General features: G+C 42.9%; 2 protein-coding genes and 1 long non-coding RNA gene across 4 annotated transcripts in view; 2 read left to right on the top strand and 1 right to left on the bottom strand.

Moving 5' to 3' along the window:
- LOC122538280 (guanylate cyclase soluble subunit beta-1) overlaps positions 1-6,785 on the top strand; it is a 31,430-nt gene extending 24,645 nt beyond the window's left edge. The window contains exon 14 of the mRNA XM_043672219.1: positions 5,953-6,785. Within this exon, the coding sequence (XP_043528154.1) occupies positions 5,953-6,082 (130 nt within the window). The 3' untranslated portion in view covers positions 6,083-6,785. The remainder of the gene's footprint in view (positions 1-5,952) is intronic.
- Positions 1,942-5,919, bottom strand: LOC122538281. Of its 2 annotated transcripts, XM_043672221.1 has the most exons (3): positions 5,460-5,919; positions 5,286-5,426; positions 1,942-3,604 (listed from the first exon to the last, which is right to left on the bottom strand). In XM_043672221.1, the coding sequence occupies exons 2-3, from the start codon at positions 5,413-5,415 to the stop codon at positions 2,700-2,702; spliced, it is 1,035 nt and encodes a 344-aa protein (XP_043528156.1). In that variant the 5' UTR covers positions 5,416-5,426; positions 5,460-5,919; the 3' UTR covers positions 1,942-2,699. The 2 variants fall into 2 exon arrangements, with proteins under 2 accessions (XP_043528156.1, XP_043528155.1); XM_043672220.1 differs by having other exon boundaries at positions 5,286-5,918.
- Positions 6,786-10,748: 3,963 nt separating the features above from the next.
- LOC122538282 lies at positions 10,749-23,156 on the top strand. Its single transcript, XR_006308826.1, has 3 exons — positions 10,749-11,026; positions 11,154-11,226; positions 21,966-23,156. It is a non-coding gene; the product is annotated as an uncharacterized LOC122538282 (long non-coding RNA).
- Positions 23,157-25,309: the final 2,153 nt, after the last annotated feature.

Raw genomic sequence — 25,309 nt, forward strand, 5'->3', positions numbered from 1 at the left:
CGATAATTCGTCGCTTTCTTTTTGAACTCGTCGGTACGATATCGCTGGATAGAAATTATTCAGAAGTAATAAATTTGTTATTTGTTTTGCCTATTTTGTTTTACCTAAATATACTTAAAACTGAAAAAAATATTACAATTTCGGAAGAAAAAATTCTCGATGTGGCACGTCATTCTAGCGCGAGAGGTTAAGATTAACCCCTTACTCTGACAACTGCGGACCTTAACGAGTGACCAAACTGTATACGATAATTCGTCGCTTTCTTTTTGAATTCTTCGATATCGCTAGATAGAAATTATTGAAAAGTAATAAATTTATTATTTGTTTTGCTAATTTTGTTTCACTTAAAACTGAGAAAATATTACAATTTTGGAAGAAAAAATTCTCGATGTGGCACGTCATTTCAGCGCAAGAGATTAACTCCTTGCGCTGACAACTGATTGCGGACCTTAACGAATGACCAAACCATATACAATGATTCGTCGATTTCTTTTTGAACTCGTCGGTATATCACTGGATAAAAGTTATTGAGAAGTAATAAATTTATTATTTGTTTTGCCTATTTTGTTTTACTTAAATATACTTAAAACTGAAAAAAATATTACAATTTCGGAAGAAAAAATTCTCGATGTGGCACGTCACTCTAGCGCGAGAGGTTAAGATTAACCCCTTGCGCTGACAACTGATTGCGGACCTTAACGAGTGACCAAATCGTATACGATATAATTCGTCGATTTCTTTTTGATACGATATCGCTGGATAGAAATTATTGAAAAGTAATAAATTTATTATTTGTTTTACCTATTTTGTTTTATTTAAATGTACTTAAAATTGAGGAAATGTTACAATTTTGGGACAAAAAATTCACGACAGTCGGATGGTGAAGTATCGTGGCGCAACTGGAACAACGGGTAAGAGAGTTATGAAAAATATAATCCACTGACAAACTGAACTTTCGATTGCAACCGGTGTAGCTTGTGTTCGTAAAGTTTGAAATTTATGAACCGAGTTTTCACACCCCTACCCCAGAAAGTGACAAAATATTTCGCGAAAATATATTGGCGTCTGAAGTATTGCTCCAAGTTTTAAAATTCACTAGCACGCAGGATAAACTTGAACTTGACTTTTCCTTCAATGACGAATCCTTCGTTAAAAGTGATTTTAGTAGAAACGAATGTTATATTCTAAATCTAGCTCTTTGCCTTTTCTTTTTCTCGATTTGAACCAAACTGTCGTGTCGTTGAAGAACGTATTACGAGTATTGCTCCAAGTTTTAAAATTCACTAGGACGCAGGATAAACTTGAACTTGACTTTTCCTTCAATGACGAATCCTTCGTTAAAAGTGATTTTAATAGAAACGAATGTTATATTCTAAATCTAGCTCTTTGCCTTTTCTTTTTCTCGATTTGAACCAAACTGTCGTGTCGTTGGAGAACGACATCGCTTTTGTCGACTAGACCTAGATTCCCTTCTTAATTGCCGCGTTTAACGTTCCAAGTTGGAACAGCGCTTGGAATTCGACCATTGTTTGGCAGACGTTCGTAATAAATCGTTCTCTACCACTCTCGGCCGAGTATTTATCTTAACAATTTCGATATCGATGGCCGGCTACGTGACAAAGTTTTCCAATAATCGAACATCCAGGATCGTTGTGTGTCCTAAAAATGCTACGTCCTGCTTCTCAACCGAGTACACGTTAATGTCAACATATCGCCCGAATATTAAACGAGAAATACCATGTCGCATCGCGAGTTTATAATACTGTCCCGGACAAAATGTTTTCGATCAGGCACACACAGGTACTTGAGTGTAAAATAGTCTCTCTTTTAAGTATAAAATCGTTTTCTACAGAAAAGTGGAATTAGCGATGATCAATTGAATTCACTTGCGCGAACGACTTTTCAAAGATATTATTAAATGCTAAAGCGTTCGATCGAGAATTTCTTGGCAGGAAAATGTGGTGAAATATCGCGAGAATGGAAAATTCCTGTTACCGCGGTGTTCGATCAGAAAGTTGGACACGCGTGTAACGTTGAAACGCATTGTGAGAAGAAACTGAATCAAAAGTTGCGAACAAGTTTCGAAACATTTTAGCCAACATGTTACGCGTGCATTTCGCGCGTCAAACTCTTCGAACCATACTTCGGATGGTGTGTATCTGTTCGATTTCATCGAACTTGAAACGAACTGCGGATCTCGTAAATCTGTATCGTGTGACCTATTTCGTTCTGCAAATACGTTTCTTTCTCACATCTTTCTTTCAGAGACGGTCAGAGATTGTGAGAGGTTGGACAGTTGTTATATCTACGAAAACTGAAAGGGGAAGAGAGAAATTCTCGTTTGCGTGTACAATTTATTAATCGTATTATTGTCGGTATACAATATAGGCACGTGATGCTCCACCTTTAAAACATCTAAAAAGTCACTTTCTTCTTCGTTTGTCCGATACGTTTCTACGTTACGTTTATTCAACACCCACACGCAGACACTCCGAATGATTCCAAAATATATATTTTCAAAGCATAAACTTGGAAGTCTACCGTTTTAAGAAACGATCGTTAAATTTTAAAAGATCCCAGTTGCAAAAGAGGACAAAGTCTTTCGAAATATGATGCAAGACTTCCCCCGTGGTAAAGTTTCACGAAATGCCTGGACCCAGTGAACCCACGGTGTACGCGCACCTGCTCGCGCAGCGTCCTCAATCACGAAGAAGGTCCAGGTAATTCCTCAACGACTCGGGGATCTGTAGTTCCCGAATCCCGTGCGGCAACGCCCAATTCTCGAACAAGGTCTCACGGATACGACATCGGCAGAGATGCCTCAATTCCGGCGGGCTCAAGCCACTCCTCTCCGGCGGCAGCAGCTTCTGCTCGACGAGCGTCGGGTACTGTTCGTAAATGGAAACGCTGAACACGCCGCTCTGCTCGGCGATGTGCCCCGGTGTCTTGAAGAACGCGCTCGACACGGTCCTCAGCACGAGCCTCAGACAGAGGAGCAACTGTTCCGGATACACGATCCGATCTTGGCCCGGTTGGGCGTCGTACTCGCTCAGCTTGTTCAGGAGCATCTCGAGCGGCGATGGAGCTAGCCTGTCCGGCTCGACCGAGGCCCCGTAACGGAGCATGATCAAAAGAATATCCGGGGCACCGTGTTGTATGGCCACTCTCAGTGGCAACGCCTGCCCGTAGGATTCCATGGGGATGTCGATGAACCGTCTCTTGACAGGCGTGAACGTGCAACGATACTCCAGTTTCCCTAGAGTCGCGTGATGCAGGAAGTAAAGCAGCGCTCGGAGGTTCTCCTCGCGGTCCTCGAAGTCGCTCTTCCAACCGGACAGGAAGTGAGTCACTCGCGTGCCGAAAATGGCGCCCACTAGGATGCGCTCGAACGTCTTCTCGCAGTAGTAGATGTCGTTGAGCAGTCTGGAAACGATCTCGTTGTTGTTCAGGTTCCAGTCGAAGCAGAGCTTCGCCGCCACGTACAGCACGTTGTGGAACTTGCCGAGGAGGCACACGTGCCCGTTCTCCATCATCGTGATGTTGTGGTAGCGGAGCGCTGACATCACTATCCTCTCGCACACGTCTTGCTTGTCTAGATTCTCAGCTGAAAGTTTGAGAAATTTCAGATTAGACCAGCCTCTGTACCCTGTTTCAGTTTCAGTGTTATTTATTATTGAAATGGCAATGATTTTTGGTTGCAGGAAGGAATCTATCGAACAGGAGACTGTGTTTAGATCAATCTAAAAGTTAGACTCGTTGTCGTGAATTGTAAATTAGACTACTTTTCAGCAAAAACGTTTTTGCACCGTGTTTCAGTTTTAGTCTGACGACACGAGGTATTATTTGCTGGAAGATGATCGGATTAGGATAATTTTTGGTTGCAAGAAGGAATCTGTCGAACGGGAGACTACGTTTAGGTAGATCTAGGTTAGATTCGTTATTGTAAATCAGGCGTACAACGTGATACGATCTAATCAGAGAGTTGTTCGAAGGATATTTACGATCATTGTTCCTGCTAATTAACGATTACCACGAGTATGGTTACGTATGACGGTTGTCGTGGTGAAAGTCGGCAACTTAATAGTAATGTCACCGTTTCACAATAATTCACGATGACCGCACGATCTTCCACTTCCTCGGAAATGTAAAACTCTTTTGCAACGTGTCGTCAATCTTTAAATTTCGAAAAGCTTCAAATTTATTTCGATAGAAAATAAGTATATCGGATTAAATGATTTATATAGTTTTCGTTAAAGTGAATTCCCGCGTATATTAACTAAATTTTATCACATATATATATATATATATAAATCTCATTAAGGTCTCCGGACCTCATGTCTCTAGATCTTTCTTTATAAGAGCATATAAAGAACTTTATAAAGAGTTTACAAAGACAATATTTCAAATATTACACATTTGAAGCAATAGACTATGGAGGAATTCGAGAAATTAGAAAACGATATCAGCTTATATTCTCCTCAGATATCACTAATTCGCCGAGCAAACTTATGTATGCAGCAACGAGCAGGACATTTTCAACGATACTTGTAACAGTGCACCGTATTGTAGTATTGCAATAGAAAATAGTAATAAGGAATAAAAAATTAATTATCAGTAGGAACACTTTGTACTGCTTTAACCACACAATAAATAATGTTTGTAAACCGCGGTAGAAGTATAGACAACTAAATCATTTACAAAGATGAACAAAATTTAAAGTCGATTTTTTTCGAAAACCGAGCCCCGGATAAAAAAATGTTATGCCAAATTTTTGTCTTATTTTTTGACGTAGAATTACCCTCTGCTCTCAGTTATACTACAATTTCCGGCCCACCCTATATATATAGTTTTTTCAAATCATCCTGCGAGTGATCGAACGACTTGCGAAACACTTTCACGGACAAGTGATTCCATTCGCGTCGCTTCGGGTGGTCGGTTTGCATAATTTTTCAAAGAAAGTAAAATCATGTGGAAGCGAAGCGATGCACAGGTTTCTCCCGCGTATAACATTACGTTTGGATCACTTTCTATCCGGTGTTCGCGATCGAACCACTTTCATGGTCGCGCACTATAATTTTCTAACGCGATCGGCCGATCGAAAACGTTCGTCCAAGTGCGTTGACACGCATCGGGACCGATTCGAATCGATTCTCCTTGAATCTCCGTTAGACGTTACGGTAAATCGCCACGAACGAAATCACTTCTTTGAAACGAACCACTCCGTGGTTCTTCAACTCGTCGCGATCGTTACAGTACAATGATATTTTACAATGCGGGGCCATTACCTCGCGAGCAGCTGTTTATCACGTCTGAAAAGTAGTCGACCATCTCGCGACGTTTGTACCGAGAGGCCAAGCAACTGCGATCCATCTCCTCGAACAGTTTGTCGAAGTAACAGTCGATCAACACCTCCATCTCGGTTTTTTCTTTACGCTCGTACCTCGAACGGACCCCGATACGTCGTCAGCAACGATGATTCGAGACGTGCTAGCAAACTATCGCGATCATTGCTCGCTAACGAATGACGGCTGACACACGAGAGACAACCGCGGAAACAAGAGAGGGCTAATTCGATTAGACGTTAAATAAGTATAGTCCAAGGGCTTCCTCTGTTCGACCATCGAAGGGGACAACGGTTTCGTGAGGCCAGCTTCGTGAAGCTTTCACCTTTGCTGAATAGTGCTGCAGCATTACACGTTGTTACGCGTCGAGTCTTGGTAATTAATACGCTTACGATGATAAATTACCACCATGTTCCTCGAAATTGAGATGGATACGCACGCTCCCTATGGAAATGTACGCTTATGGCGAATATCTTAAGGTGTAAAGGGAAGTTTGTGACTTTGAGCTTTGATTTCCATTATATTCAGTTTGTAATAAGCTGTTGCAGTTGATTCTTCGGAAATAAAGTTCCATACTTTTAAGAATTTATACTCTTCATTATCGTTGCAGATACCTGTGCATGCCGGAGAATCAGGATCCCCAATTTTTGCTGGAGTACCGAGGACCCGTGACCATGAAGGGCAAGTCGGATCCGATGAACGTGTGGTTCCTGTCCAGAGAGAGGGAGCTACCCGCGTAAACATCGCAAACATCGTGACCATCGTAGCAATATTTTTACCACCCGGCTCGGACTCTACATTTATTTAGCGCATCGCATAGGAGAACATACGATTTTTACGATTCCACGTATCTATGTAAACGAACGCTCTTCGACTATCATGCAGAAACACAAGCCGCGGGATGTATCTGTTTGCACGGTGTGACGCTTGATTCCAGGACGACTTCCGTTAAACTCCGACGATCAGCAAAAGTCGCTCATTCGCTCTGTTTTTAACGAATTGGAACTATATTGAACGACGATGAAATTCCAAATTGTAGAAAACAGATTTCTTCGTAACTGAGCTGTAATCTACGCGTAGCGCTGACGGATCGTTACGTTGAAAGAAGATGAAGAAATTTCCAAGCGAGACGTTCTCCTGAGAATGTTCTCCGTCAGCGAATGCCAATTCCTCGGGCAACGTTTGATCCTTCGGATATTGCAACATTTATTATTCTCAAGCTATCGAATAGTGGAAGGCAGAACATGGGTCGATCTACAGTGAGAAGTCCTCCTAGGCTCAAGTCGTACTGAAAAAAAAAAACGGTTCCTCGTTTTAATATTAATCAACGTCCACACGGCGATCTCGAATCTCCACGTCCAGTCACCGATTTAAGTCACGACCAGTGTTTACTACCTGTAAATGTAAGAGGCAATCAAATATAAATGTCACCGTGATAGCGGACAGCCGTGCAGTTCATCGACGGTACGCGAAATTTCTTTTCTCCTCGTTTTCACGTCGCGCCAGCCATGGTTCGGTTCGCAGTGGACGAGTCACGTCAGAGGTCGCCAGTGCGAAAATTACCGTCACCCTTCGAGAAGGGAAAAGGAGGCAAAAAGAAGTGGAGGCAGGAGGCTCCGATGGAATGTTTCGAAGCTGGAAGGTGTAACGGAACCTGTTCTACTCCCCGGCGCGTCCCACGCACGTCGCAAGGTCAACACATCGAAGCCTCACGCCTCGACACGATCGTCGATGCGGCACAGATTCCAATCATTTCTTTTTTTTTTTTTTTTTTTTTTTTCCTCTTTTTTTTTTTTTTTTTTTTTTTTTTTTTTTTTCCGTCGACTGAACAAGGCAGGAGAGCTTTCGAATAATCATTTTTCCACTCGAATAAAACTTTCGACGAGACTCGAGACGATTTCCTTTCGTTAACGGAAACGTCACGTCGATCTTGAACGTAGTTCTCGAGAGTAGGTAGCAGATATGCCGCTTGGAAGGATTAAAATATTTTGATCACGGCCGCGCCGTCGAATTGGATTCACGGGTCGTTTATTTAAGAATTCGCGGCGGATGGACCGGATGTGACCGGGCCCGGATCTCGAGTGGGTCGAGCGCAGTGGTCGACCGTGGCGACCCGAATTGCACTTGGTACGCTCCAATGGAACGGATCAAATAGGTCACGCTCGAACGTGCTCTCTCTCTCTCTAATTCTTCCAGCTCGGTTCGTGAACCTGCGAGAGGAGGAAAAAAAGTCGAACTTAAATCTAACTGCGGTCATTGTTTACCAACCGCGTTGGCTCGCGTTGCGTTGGAAGGCTTCCGCCGACGCCACGACCCCGCCATCCTAGATTCTGACACCGGGTACGCGCGATTGCGATAGAAGAAAGTGTTGCACGGCCGTTTGTCCAGAAAGTTTCTCTTTTCGTAACCGGCTCACGTCGGCCGTCGGTCAGCTGCCTGTTTCAAAAGCCAGATCCGAAAGCGGATCCCGGACAAGCAGTTTCGGTTTTCCGAAAAACTGACGGGCAACCCGAGCAACCGTACCGTCGTCGAAACGACACGACAAATATTGACACTGTAGCCGGCAAATATTCTTCTACTTGGCCAACGACAAACGTCAGACGACGCGGAATTCTGCGATGAAACGCATCTAGATGTAGCGTGTAGTCGAGAGAATCGGCGTGTATGAGACGTGGCTAGAACGAATGAAAGGAAGAGAGAGAGAGAGAGAGAGAGAGGAGGAGCATTGGCAATCGTTGGACGCGACCCTCGTGGCCCGGTCGGTGTGGAACGGGTCGAGTGCATCGAAGCGATGATCGCTAGAGCCGATCCCCGATCTCCGATCCCCTTGGCTCGATCCGCGAGGCCGCGCTTAGGGACAGTGGGTCAAGTAGGTCGTTCCCGCAATGCTCAGACTGCCGACAGCCGCGCGCTCAGGTTACGTAACCCTTGCAGGGAGAAAGTCTCCCCTCCTGTCCCCGTGCCAGCGTCCTTCCAGCGCTCTTCCCACCGCCACGTCGGCGCGCGCGATCCGCAACTCCACTTGCCATCCACTGTTTACAAACAAATCCTCCCACCTTTCGAGGCAGCAGGCCCCCGTCTACACGTAGACGTAGTAGATCGTCCGGTGACGACAGCCTCGTCGGGATCCCCTACGATCGACTCGAGTCGACCTGGTCCCCGCAACTAACTACGTACGTACATTTATAGTAAAAAAAAGTCTTCGTACAGTATCATATTTGAATTCTAACTGTAATATGTAGTAATAATTGTCGAGGTATTATTTAAAATTGTTCGCTTTCATTAATGAAAGAAGAATTATTTATTTGTTAACACGTAAAACAAAATTATTAAAAGATTTTAATAGTAAGCGTTAGGTGTATAAAGACTTGTTTTTTACTAAGTGTACGTACGTACGTACTAAGCTGTGCCGAACTATACCGAGCTGCTGCGTGCGCCATGCTTCTCTCACCAGACTGCATTGCGCAAAATTGCAGCACGTTCCCGACGAAACGAGCTTCTCGAAAAATCATTTCTCTACCCTCTTTCCGTTCGAAAGACGCCGTGTTTCGCGCGATTTTTCTATGGTTTCTGTTTCTTTTTTTTTTCTTCGCGAGTCAAGATTCTCCGTTACAACCTGGAATCCGCTTCATATCGTCGTGGCGTCGCCAGGTGGGGACAAGGGGTGAAAGGAAAAGGGAGCGAAGGAGACGACGAAGAGACACGAGACAGGCCGAAGAGAGAAACACCGCTTACTTTGCTTCTTACAGTCGCGTTCCAGATTCCCCGGAATCCGGCGCACCGGTAACTGTAGTTAATTGTTGTTTAGACTGTGCTCCGTACGCTGCGCTACTACGCCGGGTCCGAAAACAAACCGGAAGGACAGCGCGATCGTCTTCCGGTGGCCGCTAGAAATTTCACAATTTTCGCAAACGCGAGCCGACTATCTCCGGATTCGTTCTGGATTCGTTTCAAAATCGATCGATCGAGCCTCGATTTTTCCAGCGCGACGATCCAAACCCTATCCCGAGTCCAACGTTTCGCCAAATTACGAACGTACTCTTGGAATATTTAGGGTCAATTTGCTTTCGAAACGGCGATTGCCTCGACCAAGTCGAGCCGGGTCGAGATCTTCTCACGAAGTTGCCAGTCCTTGCCAACCTGTCCGTCCGTCCGTCCAGACGTGTCGCTCTCCTATCGCGCGTATTTTCCTCCCCGCGGAATCGTTCGACTGCGAACAGATCCAGCTTCAACCCGACATCTGATCCCCAACCCCCCTCCGAGGTTCGCAGTTCGCCGTGATAATTTCCCGCTCGAGGAAATACGCGGCTACGTGTGTGTCCAGCTAGCCGGGCGTCGTCCAACTTTGCCCAGATTAGTTCGAAGTTTCTAACCCCGAACTTGTGATGACAATTTCCCGAAGCACCTATCGATCCGTTCCTATTTGCTGGCTCGCCCGAACATTAACGTTCGCCCGACAGCGAACTCGCTCTCTCCTTCTTTTCGCAAGCGTCTAACGATGTATTTTACAGTCGTACACAGTCGCCGGAGCGACTGGTACTACAGTGAAAGGCATAACTCTACCAGTGACAATGAAAAAAAAACGATCCACTCGGTCTCGTTCTGAAGCGTGAGGATTCTACTTTGACAGTACGTTCGTATGTTCGTTCTTTTCAACAATGACACGCGACGAGCTTTTGTAGAAAACATTAAAAAAATCCGTTACTGCCTTTGAAGATTGAAATTTTCTTCAACGACCCCTTGAAACTCGCGCGATTTCTTCAATCTTCGTCGTTTAATTCAAATATTCAAAGAACGAAGAAGAATCAATACAATGAATTTTAGAGGGTCGTTGTAGAGAGCAGAGTTGAGTCTTTCTTTCAAAAAGAAACTCGCTACGTGGTATGAAATAATCTTCTAAGAAACAAACTCGACTGTCGGAGTAGGAGTTTCACGAGATCTTTGAAACGAGATCTCGTAGATGTAATTTTCTCATTAATTTTACGAAATTCATATCAGTTCGAGACTGGCAATCTTTCATTGTCATTGGTACATTAGAAATTCAAATCCGTACTGTCGATACTGAAGAAATGCGTTAAAACGAGACCTCGTAGATGTAATTTTCTGATTAATTTTACGAAATTACATCAGTTTAAACGAGACTGACAATTCTTCGTTGTCACTGGTACATCGAGAAACAGAAAAAAAAAAGAAATACTTAAAAATTAACAGTAGCAGGAAACGACATTATAAATTCAAACACTCCTCGTCCAAAAGCCATACCATCGATACCGGAGAAACGCGTAGCAAGAGAAACGCGCGGCACGTGTTTCTAGACATACACGCAGGACACGAGGAGGATGTTCGCCGGCGGTTATTCCGCGAGACGTATCCGCCTCGTTGAGGATCGACGATCGCCTGGAATCTGGCAGGAAAGTGTACGCGCGGCTAGGCGAGCGAGCGAGCGAGCGATTCCGCATCGCGCGGCGGACGCGAATTTCACACAAAACACAAGCCGTACACAGAAACGTAGATACAGTGGCCTAGACAAGTAGGTCGCGGCGCAGTTCTCGCGGTGCGAGCTCGCGTGCGCGAGACCGCGACGCTCGTACTTGTGTCCGTGTGCGCGGCTAGACGAGCGGACGCGGAGCCGAAGCGTGTCGGTGCGCGTGTGATCGCGCTCGCACACCACCGCACGCGGACAGGTATGTACGTATATCTACCGTATTACATAAACCGGGTGCTTAGCTCTCTGCGTCATACGTTGTACCGTTCCCTTCAAAACAAGCGTCTCGTTCTTTCATTTTTTTTTTTTTTTTTTCTTTTTTTCAGGGGAGGATAACGTAGGTTTTTCATTCCTAATGACTAGAAGAAATTACCAAGAGAGAGAGAGAGAGAGGACGACGTACGTATCCCCGTGCTTTCTTTCGTTTCTCCGTCGAATTTCACGCTCTTGCGCAATACCCGTTCCACGTAGCTCCGTCACGTTTCGTCAAATAATAATTATATAAAAGAGGCAGGGGACGCGGGCAATTAAGCGGCGAGTTAATTATGCAACGGCTCCAATTGTGAGAACCATCGTGCTCGAAAGGATAAGATATTCGATCTTGCGGGTCGGTAAAACGATAATCGTGTATACTTTCTGATCGACGATTTTATCGGCAACAGAGGAAGCCGGGAGAGATCAATTACGTCGTTGGGACAATGTTGTCCACCAATTACGAGGTATTCGCGACTAAACGACTCGCAAGCGTGCTTAGCTCAGTTCGGGTGAACGATACCCGGTGTCCGAGCGACTGTTAACGATAATCGCCACTCAGCCGATTACTTTTGGACGTTTGCTTACTTTCGTCCCGTTCTCTTTCGAGGATCTGACGTGCTTTGCACGATCCCGTCCAAGCGGTCCAGGCGGCATACCACGAGCTGCTTCTGCCCGCGGAAAGGATTTATAGAATCCTTATGACGGTTGGCAAAACTGTCCAGGACGTTCGACCTGTCTCTGCGAACTACCGAGCGGAATACAAAGCGACGAAACGACGGGCGAGGCAGTCCGATTGCTGGGGTTGTCAAGACCGGAAATTAGCGGAAGCACCTCCAGTTGGGAATTCGTCGAGTCGTTCCGTCGCGAACGTTCCGAACGCGATCCGTTGTTTACACGTGTCAATTGCCTTCTGTGGCTTCCCGTCTGCCCCATTAGCGGGGCAATCAGATTGCGAGTTACGTAGACGCTAGTGCGCAGTAAGGGCGACCGCTTCGCCTACATTCCTTCGCCGATCGATAGCCAGCACCTTTTCGCTGAATTTTCTTTCCTTCGAAATTTCTACGTATTTTTCAGCGCGCTGATTTTTACGAAATTATTCGGTTCTCTTCGTTTATTTTTCTCCCGGTGCCGTTTCGTTCCGAATTAAAAAAAAAAAAAAAAGCGTGACGCGCGTCGTGACATCGATCGACAAAGACGTTGTGCAATACGTTGCAAGAGAATTGCTCGAACGCAGCTGGGATTCGAAATCTCGAACGGTTTTCGTCGCTGTTTCACCGGCTAATTTTCCCGCTATTCCCGCGCAAACTCGAGCAACTCGCATAATCACCGGATAAGTTCGCCACTTTTCCACGAATCTCCGGCACAGGCCTCTCTTCCAGCGAATCTCGCGTAACGTTGACGCAGTTCGAATACATTAAACGCGTAACTCGGGATTTCGTGGAACACACGGCGCGAAAACACACTTTAGAAATCGAAGGTGTATTGTTTGCTCCTCCAAACATTGCCACCATGTGTAAGCATCGAACGCGTGCTTTTTAAGAATTTCGCGCGCGCGAAATTTATTTGCTTACTCGTGCTCGAAGAAAAAAAAAAAAGTAGAGCACCAGACGCTCGAAGTATTTGAACCAAAACTTAACTTAACATATATGCGAAGAAAAAGAACGTAAAGCACCGAACGCTTGAAGCATTCGAACCTAAATTAAACCTAACCTAAATCTAATCTAATCTACATGCGAAGAAAAAGAACGTAAATCACCGGACGCTTCAAGCATTCGAACCTAAACCTAACCTAAATCTAATATAATCTACATGCGAAGAAAAAGAACGTAAAGCACCGGACGCTTCAAGCATTCGAACCTAAACCTAACCTAAATCTAATCTAATCTACGTGCGAAGAAAAAGAACGTAAAGCACCGGACGCTTCAAGCATTCGAACCTAAATCTAATCTAATCTACGTGCGAAGAAAAAGAACGTAAAGCACCGAACGCTTCAAGCATTCGAACCTAAACCTAACCTAAATCTAATATAATCTACGTGCGAAGAAAAAGAACGTAAAGCACCGAACGCTTCAAGCATTCGAACCTAAACCTAACCTAAATCTAATATAATCTACGTGCGAAGAAAAAGAACGTAAAGCACCGAACGCTTCAAGCATTCGAACCTAAACCTAACCTAAATCTAATATAATCTACGTGCGAAGAAAAAGAACGTAAAGCACCGAACGCTTCAAGCATTCGAACCTAAACCTAACCTAAATCTAATATAATCTACATGCGAAGGAAAGAAACGTAAAGCACTGGAGGCTTCAAGCATTCGAACCTAAACCTAACCTAAATCTAATCTAATCTACATGCGAAGAAGAAGAACGTAAAGCACCGAACGCTTCAAGCATTCGAACCTAAACCTAACCTAAATCTAATATAATCTACATACGAAGAAAAAGAACGTAAAGCACCGGACGCTTCAAGCATTTGAACCTAAACCTAATCTAAATCTAATATAATCTACGTGCGAAAAAAAAGAACGTAAAGCACCGAACGCTTGAAGCATTCGAACCTAAACCTAACCTAAATCTAATCTAATCTACATGCGAAGAAGAAGAACGTAAAGCACCGGACGCTTCAAGCATTCGAACCTAAACCTGACCTAAATCTAATCTAATCTACATGCGAAGAAGAAGAACGTAAAGCACCGAACGCTTGAAGCATTCGAACTTAAACCTAACCTAACCTAAATCTAATGTGGCCTAAATCTAATCTAACCTAAACACACAACGTTTACGTGAGGTTTAAATTCGCCTGGCTTCGAGGAAGAGAAAGCGAAAGCACTCGAGGTTGCCATAAATTAAGCCCTCTTCCGTGCTGCGTCGTGGACCAGAAAGATCCAACGTCTAGCGAGAATTTTGCCACCGCCACACGCAGGAATTTCTCCGTACATGTAATCGTTAACGTGCCATAAGGACGCTCGACGTACTTTGCTTCCACCTTTCTTAAATAAATCGTAACTCGTACTCTCCTCGTGTACGAAGAGATACGAAGTAAACTGCGAGTAAAAACAGCGAGGTGGACGAAGATCTAAAGCGACGACACTGCAACCTGGTTGAAGCACGCTCGACAAAGAAGAAACCAGCGTACAAACAGAACGAAACGAAATGGAAGAAAAAAAAAAAAAAAAAAGAAAGGAAACAAAAAATATATTTACAGCGATTACGTGGCTGTCGTAATGGCTAGGAACAGATTGTTTAAGTGATGCGTTATCACATGGCGCGCAAAAGATCGGTTTTTCTTTCGGACAAGAAGAAAAATTTATGGATCCGACGCGTCGCGAGAAGATGCGCGTCTTGGCACGCGTCTGTGCTCTCTCTTTGATACGCTGCCACGTAGAAACCTCGCGGTGCCAGAGCGACGATCAATTAAATTTAATTAACACGAACCAGCTCGGATTTCGCCCGCATGACAAAGGGCCCACGGAAATTTCGATCCGCCGCGATTAATTGGCCCGTTCGCTCGCGCAACAAGTTTCAATTCCTCCGTCGCCGCGTGGAATCCAAACGTTCCGGCCGAATTATCGGCAAACGTTTCGATTCCCCGCGGGTGAAGGCGAGCGAAAACGCCGAATCGCGAATAATCGGTCGTCCGCTCGATCGACAACAACTCGATCTCGTTTAATTTCCCTCCCACGCGCACGATAGAAAGAAATCGCGCGCCAAAAATTCCCGCCGACTTTCTCCTGCCCGGCCGAGCGTTGCACGTTCACAATGGAACGCTCGATCGTTCCTAACCCCCGGGAATATTAAAACGATTGCCGCGCGGAGCGATGGAACGATCCCAGGATCCAGTTGGCCCGAGCGAAATTCCCGGTATTCGATCCCACGAATACGTATCTCGATCTCGTTCGCTTTCTCGCGTTTACGAACGCCTCGTAAATTTTGACGAGCTCCTTCCCTCGATAATAGAACGCCACGGGATCGCGCGTCGTGTCCCACTGTTTGTCAGCGACGAGTCCACTCTCTCGGCTTTCTACGAATTCTTACAACACTCGAAGACAGTCTACCGCCTCTCGAGGACGTTGTTCGTACTTGGGTTCCTCGCGGGAAGGGACGAGACTCGCGATCTCGCGGTCGACGACGAGGGGGGAATTGCATCGAACGGCGAGGAGACCGGAGGAGAACGCAAGGAGGAAAGCATCATGGAGCCGCGTCACGTTGAAAGTTTACGGTAAATTATTGCGTCGCAGCGCCTAGTAGACTTGAGGAGGGAGGGGGCACTTGGTTTCGCCGACTATCTGACCCACTTCCATGTTTTTACGCGGTGATTCGGAGCGGTGATGACGGCCGCGTAGCATCTGCTAGAGGAGGCCGCCTGGCTGCTTCGCGCCGAGTAATCTGCAGTACCTGCACGCAAATAACAACTGATTCAGTTTCAAATTTTTCACCTCTTGGAGGACCTTTGCTCGCTCATACGTGTTTCAAGTTGCATCCGCTGTTGTTGTGCATTTAACCTCTTGCGCTGGAATGCCACGCACGTCGAGAATTTTTTGTTCCCAAAAATTGCAATATCTTCTCAGTTTTAAGTATATTTAAGTATAATAAATTTATTTCTTCTCAATAATTTCTATCCAGTGATATCATACCTACGAGTTCAAAAAAAGAAAGCGACGGATTGTTGTATACGGTTTTGGTCACTCGTTATGGTCCGCAATCGGTTGCCAGCGCAAGTGGTTAACTTCTTGCACGTCGAAGAATTTTTTGTTCCAAAATTGTAATATCTTCTCAGCTTTAATTACATTTGAGTATAACAAAACAGGCAAAACAAAATAATAAATTTATTGCTTCTCAATAATTTTTATTCAGTGATGTCATGCCGACGTGTTCAAAGAAAGAAAGCAACGAATTATTGCGTACGATTTTGGTCACTCGTTATGGTCAGCAATCGGTTGCCAGAGCAAGCGGTTAAACGACGACGAAGAGTTAGCTGGTTCGTAATTAGTTGGCGTCAGCAAGTTGTTAGGAATTAGTCATGTATTATGAGTCGTTCCAGGAATCAAAGTACGAATAGGAAAGGAGGTATACATAAGCACAGACAGAAAGTTTAGCATTGCAGCAAGTATAAGCTAGTATTATAATATTTTTACATCAATAGTAGTTCCAGAGTGAAAGTCTTCTCAAATTGTTCTATCAAATAAATAGTTCTGTCAAGTGTAATTCTTTATTATATCCTTACAACGTGGGATCGAAGATCAAGCGTGAACAATTGCTTCTGAGGAATTTCGTTCTTTTCGGGCGTTTTTGGGACACTACCCACAGACAACTTGCCAATAAACAGGGAACAAGCTCGAGTAACGCGCTATAAATAATAATCGAAATCGTGGATCGACAACGCGCAAAAGTGCGCGGAGCCGGGCTCCGTCGTAGCTGAAAATAAACAAGGGGAAAGCCGTTTCTCTTATCGACGCGCGCGTTTCTCTGTGCACGCGGTTCGTAGGCGAGAGAACCCTTGGTGCCTCTGGTCTCGAGCGTGTAGGACGTCGGAATGCGGACACGCGCTATCGGCAATTGAGAACGGATCGGTCACCGTGGGTGGACGCGATTTAGCGAAAATTCTGAGATTGTTTGCGAATTAGGTGTGGGTTTGGGTTGAATTGAACGACGAGTTGCAGCGAGAACGCGGTAAATTGCGGCGCACCGATGACGTATGTAAGAGATGGCGGAGGCTAGTTTTTCAACGTGACTTTTCTTGTCACTATTGTACATCCAGGATACCCCCAAGATATTTATGTTCATTCAACACCAGAACTACCGAGGACCAAAAGCATGGAATTTTTATCGGAGATATCGAAGCGAAAAAAACAGAAAAACCGTGTAAAATACAACAGAAAGCACAAGCTGTTATTTATAATATGTATTTTATAAAACATCATTTAAATCTCTAAAAATACACTGCTTTACGTCTATGATATATCTAACAAGAATTATGAATTAGTCATTTTGACCATCCCGACAGTTCTAGTGATAAAGTACGAGGGAACCAGTAAAGTAGTACTGTAAGAAACGAATTGTAAGTATTTCTATTCTAAAAAAGATCGCTTGCACGAGTTTCGTTCCAAGTAACGTTTACTTCAGTTCACATTCAAATTTGAACAATTCTCAAATCTAAGAACGGCGCGCAGGACTAACGAAGAGGATATATATGCAAATTCTTCGACGGCGATAACGATGAAACAACAAAAAGCGACGAAGTGATACGCGATATTATTGCAAGACGTTTTAAATATTAACAAAAATATGTCTCACTGGTGTTAAGTAATTAAATATTAATATCATATTAATAACAACGACGCAACTGATAAAATATGATAAATATGACGTTGCCGCATTCTGCTCGTTGCGTCAAATTTGAACACAGAGTATAGATCATAGAATCAGCTTCGTTTGTTTCTTGTCGCGTAATGACAACGATTTTGTCGATGTGCGACACTCGCATACTCGATCGATCCGCACACGTCGAAAGGCTGTGAGAAGGTTAAAATCGATCGTACTTCCCCGCAATGAGAACGCAACTATTGCGCCGGAGACTATTCAACCGGTCCTTATGGGAACGCGAAAGTTAAATGGACTATCGATTCAAGATTCCAGTCCGAATCTAGCACGCTTATTACAGAGAATGTGGTTGTCACCTGTAGTAAATAGACATCTGGACGACGTGATCCATCTGGAAGCGTGGTCGATTTCCAATACTCGGAACGAATTGCAATTGCGAGGCAATTCCGGCGGAGCTTCTGGGAGAACAGTGTTCAAGCATCGGTCGAGGACGAGGACGAGGACGAGGACGAGGACGCAGGGGAAGAAATATCGAGTGAGGTCGAGTTCGAGGAAGGCCGCGAGGCGAAAATAAGCGAGGTCCGTGTTATCGTTTAGATGAAACTAGAACGAACCAGAGGTGGTGGGTCGCGCGCCGATAAATCATTCGATGGACGTTCACCATTTTTCCACCTGGATGCGAGACCGATGTGCGCGAAGAGGTCGCAAGAACGGAACGTGGTGACGTAATATCGCGTAAGCGTAGCCCCGTGAACGCGCCGCACCGCGTCGACCTATTGATTCGACGATCGCCGATCGATTGCGCCATCGTGACTCTCGTCGGGAATGCGCTAATTGGGTATCGTACCCACCGTCGCGATTTCCACGTCGAGTCTTCCATTTAGTTCCAATTGGTTTAGAAATTGGGAGACCAATGGTGGTGTTTCAATGATCGTGATTACAATATATGATATATTATATTATATAACCCATATAATAAAATCGCGATTATAATATATATTATAATATATAACTCATATAATATTTAATATTCTAATATATAATAATATGATATTTAATATTCTAATATATAATCCATAATATTTAATATTGTAATATATAACTCAATTAATATTTAATATTCTAATATATAACCCATGTAATATTTAATATTGCAACGTATAAATCATATAATATTTAATATTCTAATATATAACCCATACAATATTTAATATTGTAACATATAACCCATATAATATTTAATATTGCAACATATAAATCATATAATATTTAATATTCTAATATATAACCCATACAATATTTAATATTGTAACATATAACCCATATAATATTTAATATTGCAACATATAAATCATATAATATTTAATATTCTAATATATAACCCATACAATATTTAATATTGTAACATATAACCCATATAATATTTAATATTGCAACATATAACCCATATAATATTTAATAGTGTAATATATAACTCATATAATATTTAATATTATAATATTGTAATATTTAATATTGAAATATATAACCCATATAATATTTAATATCGTAATATATAACTCACATAATATTTAATATTGTAATATATAACCCATATAATATTTAATATTGTAATATATAACTCATATAGTATTTAATATTCTAATATATAACCCATATAATATTTAATATTATAATATATAACCCACAATTGAGATAATTGCATCACTCGGGACGCAAATTCTAGCTTAGATCAGTTTAAGTTTGAGAGACCAATGATCACTTTCTCAGATGGAAACTCTGGAGGATAGACGTTGAATTTTTTTTTCTCCTGGTCTTTTGCTTTTTCCGCACTTGAATTAACGATGCTGAAATTAATGTTTATTGCAGGAATTTCTTCTGTCAGCAATTTCCAGATGTCTCGGGGATTTCTCTCCCCTTACCAACGAAAAAAATCGAGCTTAATTCGAAACCAAGTGATCCTTACATCCAGCGTTTCGAATATACCTAACGAAATTATTAAAGACTTTGGTCTCTCACAATCAGATCTCTCAATCTTGGACCGGAAACGTAAAGCAACGCATCCTCCTTCGCGAACGTTGAAAATTTACAATGTACAATTTTGTTGTTTTATCGTTATCATCCTTCTCTTTCGTTGGGGAAAAACCAACGGGTTGAACAAATAAATAGATAAACAAGTGGGAAACAAATCGTTCTCTCAGCCGCGAAACTAGCGCTAATAAAGTAGATCGTCGACGAGATATCAAGAAACGAAAACGTCATCGATGCTTGTCACCACGGCACGTGGCAGGAAGCTTCTTCTTTAAGATTGGAAAGCGGCACGAGCGCAGCGGCACGATTACGCGACGTTGTGTAATGTCGCGATCGTTTCAGCGACGATTGGCAGCGCTTGCGTGGAGCGCGTGGGTCCGGCGGTATTACAAACGAGAGCAGCTGTCGATGCTCCCGATATCAGGTTTTCAGCCGCGCATTAATTCCTGTAATAGCCGGTTGTCCCGCTGCATCCGGAAATCTTATCTGCAACGGATCCGCGCGCCGGTTATTACGAGCACCTGGTAATCAACAGCAATAACCGGGCAACGTTCTTACCCAAGTACGATTATGTTTATCTAACCCCGTTGCGCGCCTAGCTCGGCCACCGATACGAGAGATCGAGATCGTTGGTTAATTGTCGCGATTCAGCCGGCCACCCTGCCGCTCGATGAACATTTTTCTTCTAGCATCGTTATGCTCGGGTGTGACTTTCGTGATTTCCGCGGATGCAATCACGGATATGCAAAACAGTCATCTCCGATTGTTCGATTGCACGTTTTACCTGCAAGGAAAGGAGAAAGACGAACGATCGGTGAATCGTACGGGTCCTTGACACTGGGTCGCGCGATGCATGGATCTCTGGTCACGTATGTTACGCAACTTGAGCGACGACGCATCGATCGATGCGTTCCGACACAACCGAACCCGGCGAGCGTCGTTGCCTCGTGACGATTATCGCGCTCGCGATTCCCACGATTGCGCAACCGCTACGCAGCTCGCTGCAACCGCGAGTCATTGTCGTCGAAACACGGAGCGAAGTCGGGGCATTGCGCGTGAATGTCAACAGACAAGGCGAGGTTCGCTCCACATCGTGGAGGAGGAGGGGAGAAAAATGCAGGCGCGTGGCAGGCGGTTGAAGTTCACGCGGCCATCAATCCAGTTAGAGTCTAGTTTCGAGCGATGCCTACCGTGAACCGTGAACCAAAGTTCGCGGACGAAATAGGAATCGGCGAGTCGAAATCCTATTTTAAGACGACGTTTCCTTTTTCTTCGGCCATTCGTTGCACCATCTGTAGATAGACGAAATAGTGGAAACACTTCGTACGATACGCGTACATTGCGATTGTTCGCCTTGAACTAGCTCGCACTGAGATTACGCTCCATCTCGGATCCAATGGCTGTCTAAACATTTTGAGCAATCAAAATGGTGCAATCGGTATTTTTTTTAAAGGCGACAATGCTCCGGTCATGGTCGAAGCTACGATTGTGAAATCTTGGTTTGAAGAATTTGAAAATGAAGTTAAACATCTTCTTTATTTTGTTTACTTTGTTCTCGAAATCTTTTCTCGATTCTCTAGTCTCTATTAGGTTGAATATATAGTCTCGAAAGCAAAATTAGAAACAGATTCCCTTCTCCGGCTTCACTAAAAAAGCTTGAGAATGCGTTACACGAGGAACAGCATAATATCTCGTTAAATATCATTTAATATTTGTATTCTATAGTATATTATAAAGTATTTTGACGCTTTACCTAACCTTTCTATTTCATACTGAAGTATAAATATTTAATGTTTAGCGAATTAACATATTAGGGACAAAACTGGATATTTGGCTATGGGAACCGAATTCTAATCACTATGTGTTATGGATGTACAAGTGTCGAAGAGAATGACGAACATTTTATCTACGATTTTTGTTCTATTAATTAAAATGTACATATATTTATATATTAAAATAATACAAAATGTTTACAAATACGGTAAACTAGCAATTAACATAATTTTTTACAAATTTATGTTAATTTTTAAATTTTTACAAATACGGTAAAAGTTCCTAAACTAGTAATTAACATAATTTTTTTTATAAGACAGAAAACGAGAAATAGAATAATAATAACTTTATATATAATAATTAAATAGAATAATAATAACTTAATATTTAATTATTTTAAATAACTTTATATTTAAATTAAATAAAATAATTATAACTTTATATTTGTTGAAATTGTTAAAAATAATTTCACTATTTTTTAACTGATGAAAATAAAAATTTTATAACTTGCTTGTTGCATTTTGCACGTTTTTTAATAAGTACTCACTTTTATCCACCGCTAAGGGTGGTAATCCAGAAAATTTTATCTTCTCGCGAGTCGAAAAATTTTTTCCAAAAAAATTTTCATCATTTTCTCGTTCAATCTCAGTCAAGAATTTTTTTCTCTTTTTTAGTTCACGAAGCTAAATACATATTTACCCTACTTTCCCTTGAAGCGTTGTCGAATCCTTGTACTTTGTACTTTCCTTTCATTTGCAGCTTGAAGGGCAAGTTGCTCGTCGGACATCGAAAGCCGCCAGTTCAAACACCCAGGTACAGATCCCGCAGCGGAACGTTGCGCAAGATGGTGTAACGGAGAAAACGATATCGTCGGTGTTATCAGCGGAGTTTTCAAAGCAAGCACGATAGTCGACCCGTCGTGTCTGTCACCGTGGATAGTCACGGCACACCTATCGACGCCCGACGTGAAATATGGGCGAAAGTATTTTCTCTCGAGGCGGAATCGCGTAATATCACTGGCGCAACGTCGTTCCTCGGCAACAAGAGCGCGAGATAATTGGAGTATCCAGTCGTCCCGGTGATTCTGCTGATTCGGCTGTTTCTCGGCGATCGTAACGTTTACGTAACCGAGGGATCACTCTCGTACGGACATTGTTACAAATTTTGGTACAGGAATAGAATTTGTGAAATTTCCATCGGCATGCACGCAACGCGAGGCACGATTTTTCAGTTCGTTCGCGTTCGATCTGACGAAAAGCAATGTATCGAGCGAATACGACAACCAGCGACGATTAGAATTTTAAAAATAGTTCGTTTTCGTGGCGAAACCGAGGTCAAACTTGCGTTTTTCAAACGGGGTCCGATGTTTTTTTGTTTTTTTTTTTTTTTCGTTTCGTTCGTTACATCCGTCGAGACATCCTAATAAATTACGAGAAAGTCGAGACGTTCTCTAATAAATTACGAGAAAGCATGCAATTTTGTATCTTCACTGGCAAAGTGCTATTTCCGCGGTAATGGGAATTGAAATTACTGAATTTTCTCTCGCATTCTAATTTTGAACACCGTAAACAACGTCAAGCCTCGAATTACAGAACGTAAACATAGGCCGTTAGAAGCGATTATTAGTGAATTTGTACGACGTAGCAAAGTAGGTGAACATTAAATTTCCATTATTGTAAAGATAGCACCGTGTTGACAAAAAGTATGAAATTATACGCTTCCCGAGCTCGTTCCAACGTCCCCTGTGCAACGTAATGGGACAAGAAGATATCTGATCTTGCTTACGAAGAACGCAAAGTGACCTTGGCTCCATTACGAAAACGAACCACTTTTAAAATTCTAATTGCCGTTATTCTGTTGTACGCACTGATACTGACAAATTTTTGTTCCAACGGCCGCGAAAGATTGGCAAACCAGTGCGTCGTGTCACGTGTTCGAAACAAATCTAAAAAATTGTAATCAAAAGTCTAAATAAAAATCTAAAATTAAAACCTGAGAGTTAAGTATTCGAATGGCAGAGTTGGGCAAAAAAATCTCAACGACTGACGAAACATTCCCAATAATCTTTCATCGCGATTAACGATTACATTCCAACTTTATCGAGGTGGTCGATTAAATTCCTACAGTCGTTAATTGCGATTGAGAGTTAAGTTCTTGTTTTAATCATCAATTATTATTCACGATTATTCAGGTCCCTTTCAATTTTAATCGCCAGTCGGATCACCTCATTAACGATTAACTTTCTTTTGTAGCGAAATTACTTACGTAATTAATTTTGCGTAACTAGCATTTTCTCACTGATGCCTATTTTATTTTATTTTATTTTATTTTTTTTTTTTGATCATTGCTTGTTTATTTAACAAATTTCTGAAAGTTACCGAGTGAAGGTTGTACACTGTTAATCGATGAAATCAATCGCCAACTTTTTAATGATTAATTTCCTTTAACCAACGATCGATTTTACTTGTCGATTGATTTCACGACGATTAGCTTCATTAATCGTAAACATTAACCAATCAGTCAAAAGACTTCAATCGATGAAATGCACCCAACTCTGGATGCAAGTACCTATTCTGCTTTGATACCGACATATGTATGCATCGTAAGAAACTTCCAGGACCAATTCAAACGTTCGCATCTGTTCAAACGGATCGGTCGATCCCCCCCCAGATCGGCCGGAGTCTCCAATCCTATCGAGGGGAATCGCTCGGCTTATTATCAAAGCTCGACAGCGACTTGTTCGAATCGAGTGGCCGTTGTCCAGCCGTCAGGAATTTCGCCGATGATCGCCGATGTATCCGGCGAGATGCATCGCGCCGGCCCCCGAGTATCCGCTGGCTGGAAATCGGCAGCTGACGTTGTTGCGCCGGTAAACCCGCGACGTGTCAGCCACGGAGAATTACTCGCAGGGGGATAAACGCGAATAGAGCGGCTCTCTCGCTTGGGAAACATTGTGAAACGCCGTGTTGCCGTACGATCGGCGAGCATCAGCCCCCCGTTGGCAGTGAATTTCTGCAGCCGATTGTGTCACTTGGTGAAAGCTAAACGGGTCAAAAGGCGTAATTAACGTTAACGTAACGCTGTTTACGCGTCCAGAGCGCGAAAGAACCGCGATCGTGCAGGCTCCATTCTTCAGATTAGATGCTATCGAGTGGTCGAATGCCACGCAGCTTGTCAAGTCTAATCCGATCCGACTCGATGGACCAAATGGTAAGTCTAATTCGCGACGCGAATATCATGTAAGAGATATATACAGGGTGTTTCGTAACTTGTGGGACTCACTTCGGGAGCTGATTGTACGCCTAAAAATAATGAAAAAAAGTCATATAAATGTATGTCCTATCTGTCTTCGTTTGTGAGATATAATGAATTTTCTGTTTTAATTACTTTTACAAAAGATGCTCGAAATGACCAGCTTGTATTTGAAGACAAGCCTGCACGCGTCTTGTCATTCATCTGGTTACTCTCTCTATAGTTCCTGGTGTTTCTCGAATTTGTCGGAAGCCTTGCTTTATTCTATTTCGTAGTATTTCAGCATGTTCAATCGATGTTGCGTATACGATAGATTTTAAATGTCCCCACAAGTGAAAATCTAATGGATTCAAATCCGGAGAACGAGCAGGCCATGCAATAGGACTTCCACGACCGATCCATTCATTTGCAAAGTGTTGATTTAAAAATTGCCTAGCCACTCGGCTAAAATGCGGCGGAGCTCCATCATGCATAAACCGCATACGAATAATCTAATATCGACTTGGAACTTCCTCTAATATTTCGTGTAAACGCGTNTCTTGAATGCACAATAACATGTGGGTTTTCTTCATCCCAATTATGATTATTATGAAAATTGAATATACCATCCGTGGTAAAACTAAAGCTTACTAGAGTTTGTTATGTTTATAAAATTTATTATATCTCATAAACAAAGACAGATAGGACATATGTTTATATGACTTTTTTTCATTATTTTTAGGCGTACAATCAGCTCCCGAAGTGGGCCCTACAAGTTACGAAACACCATGTATGATTATAAAATTATACGATTGTACGATTATACAGTCTGACGTTACATGAAAAACAATAGCTCGAATAGAATCCAATTG

The sequence above is a fragment of the Frieseomelitta varia genome, unplaced genomic scaffold, assembly GCF_011392965.1.
Source record: "Frieseomelitta varia isolate USP_RPSP 00005682 unplaced genomic scaffold, Fvar_1.2 scaffold_978, whole genome shotgun sequence".
Classification (NCBI taxonomy): Eukaryota; Metazoa; Arthropoda; class Insecta; order Hymenoptera; family Apidae; genus Frieseomelitta; species Frieseomelitta varia.

Excerpts from the sequence above, each read along its gene's own strand:
- LOC122538281 (XM_043672221.1), bottom strand. The coding sequence starts at position 5,415 with ATGGAGGTGTTGATCGACTGTTACTTCGACAAACTGTTCGAGGAGATG. Across the intron at positions 3,605-5,285 it reads GATAAACAGCTGCTCGCGAG|CTGAGAATCTAGACAAGCAA; the intron begins GTAATGGCCCCG and ends TCAAACTTTCAG.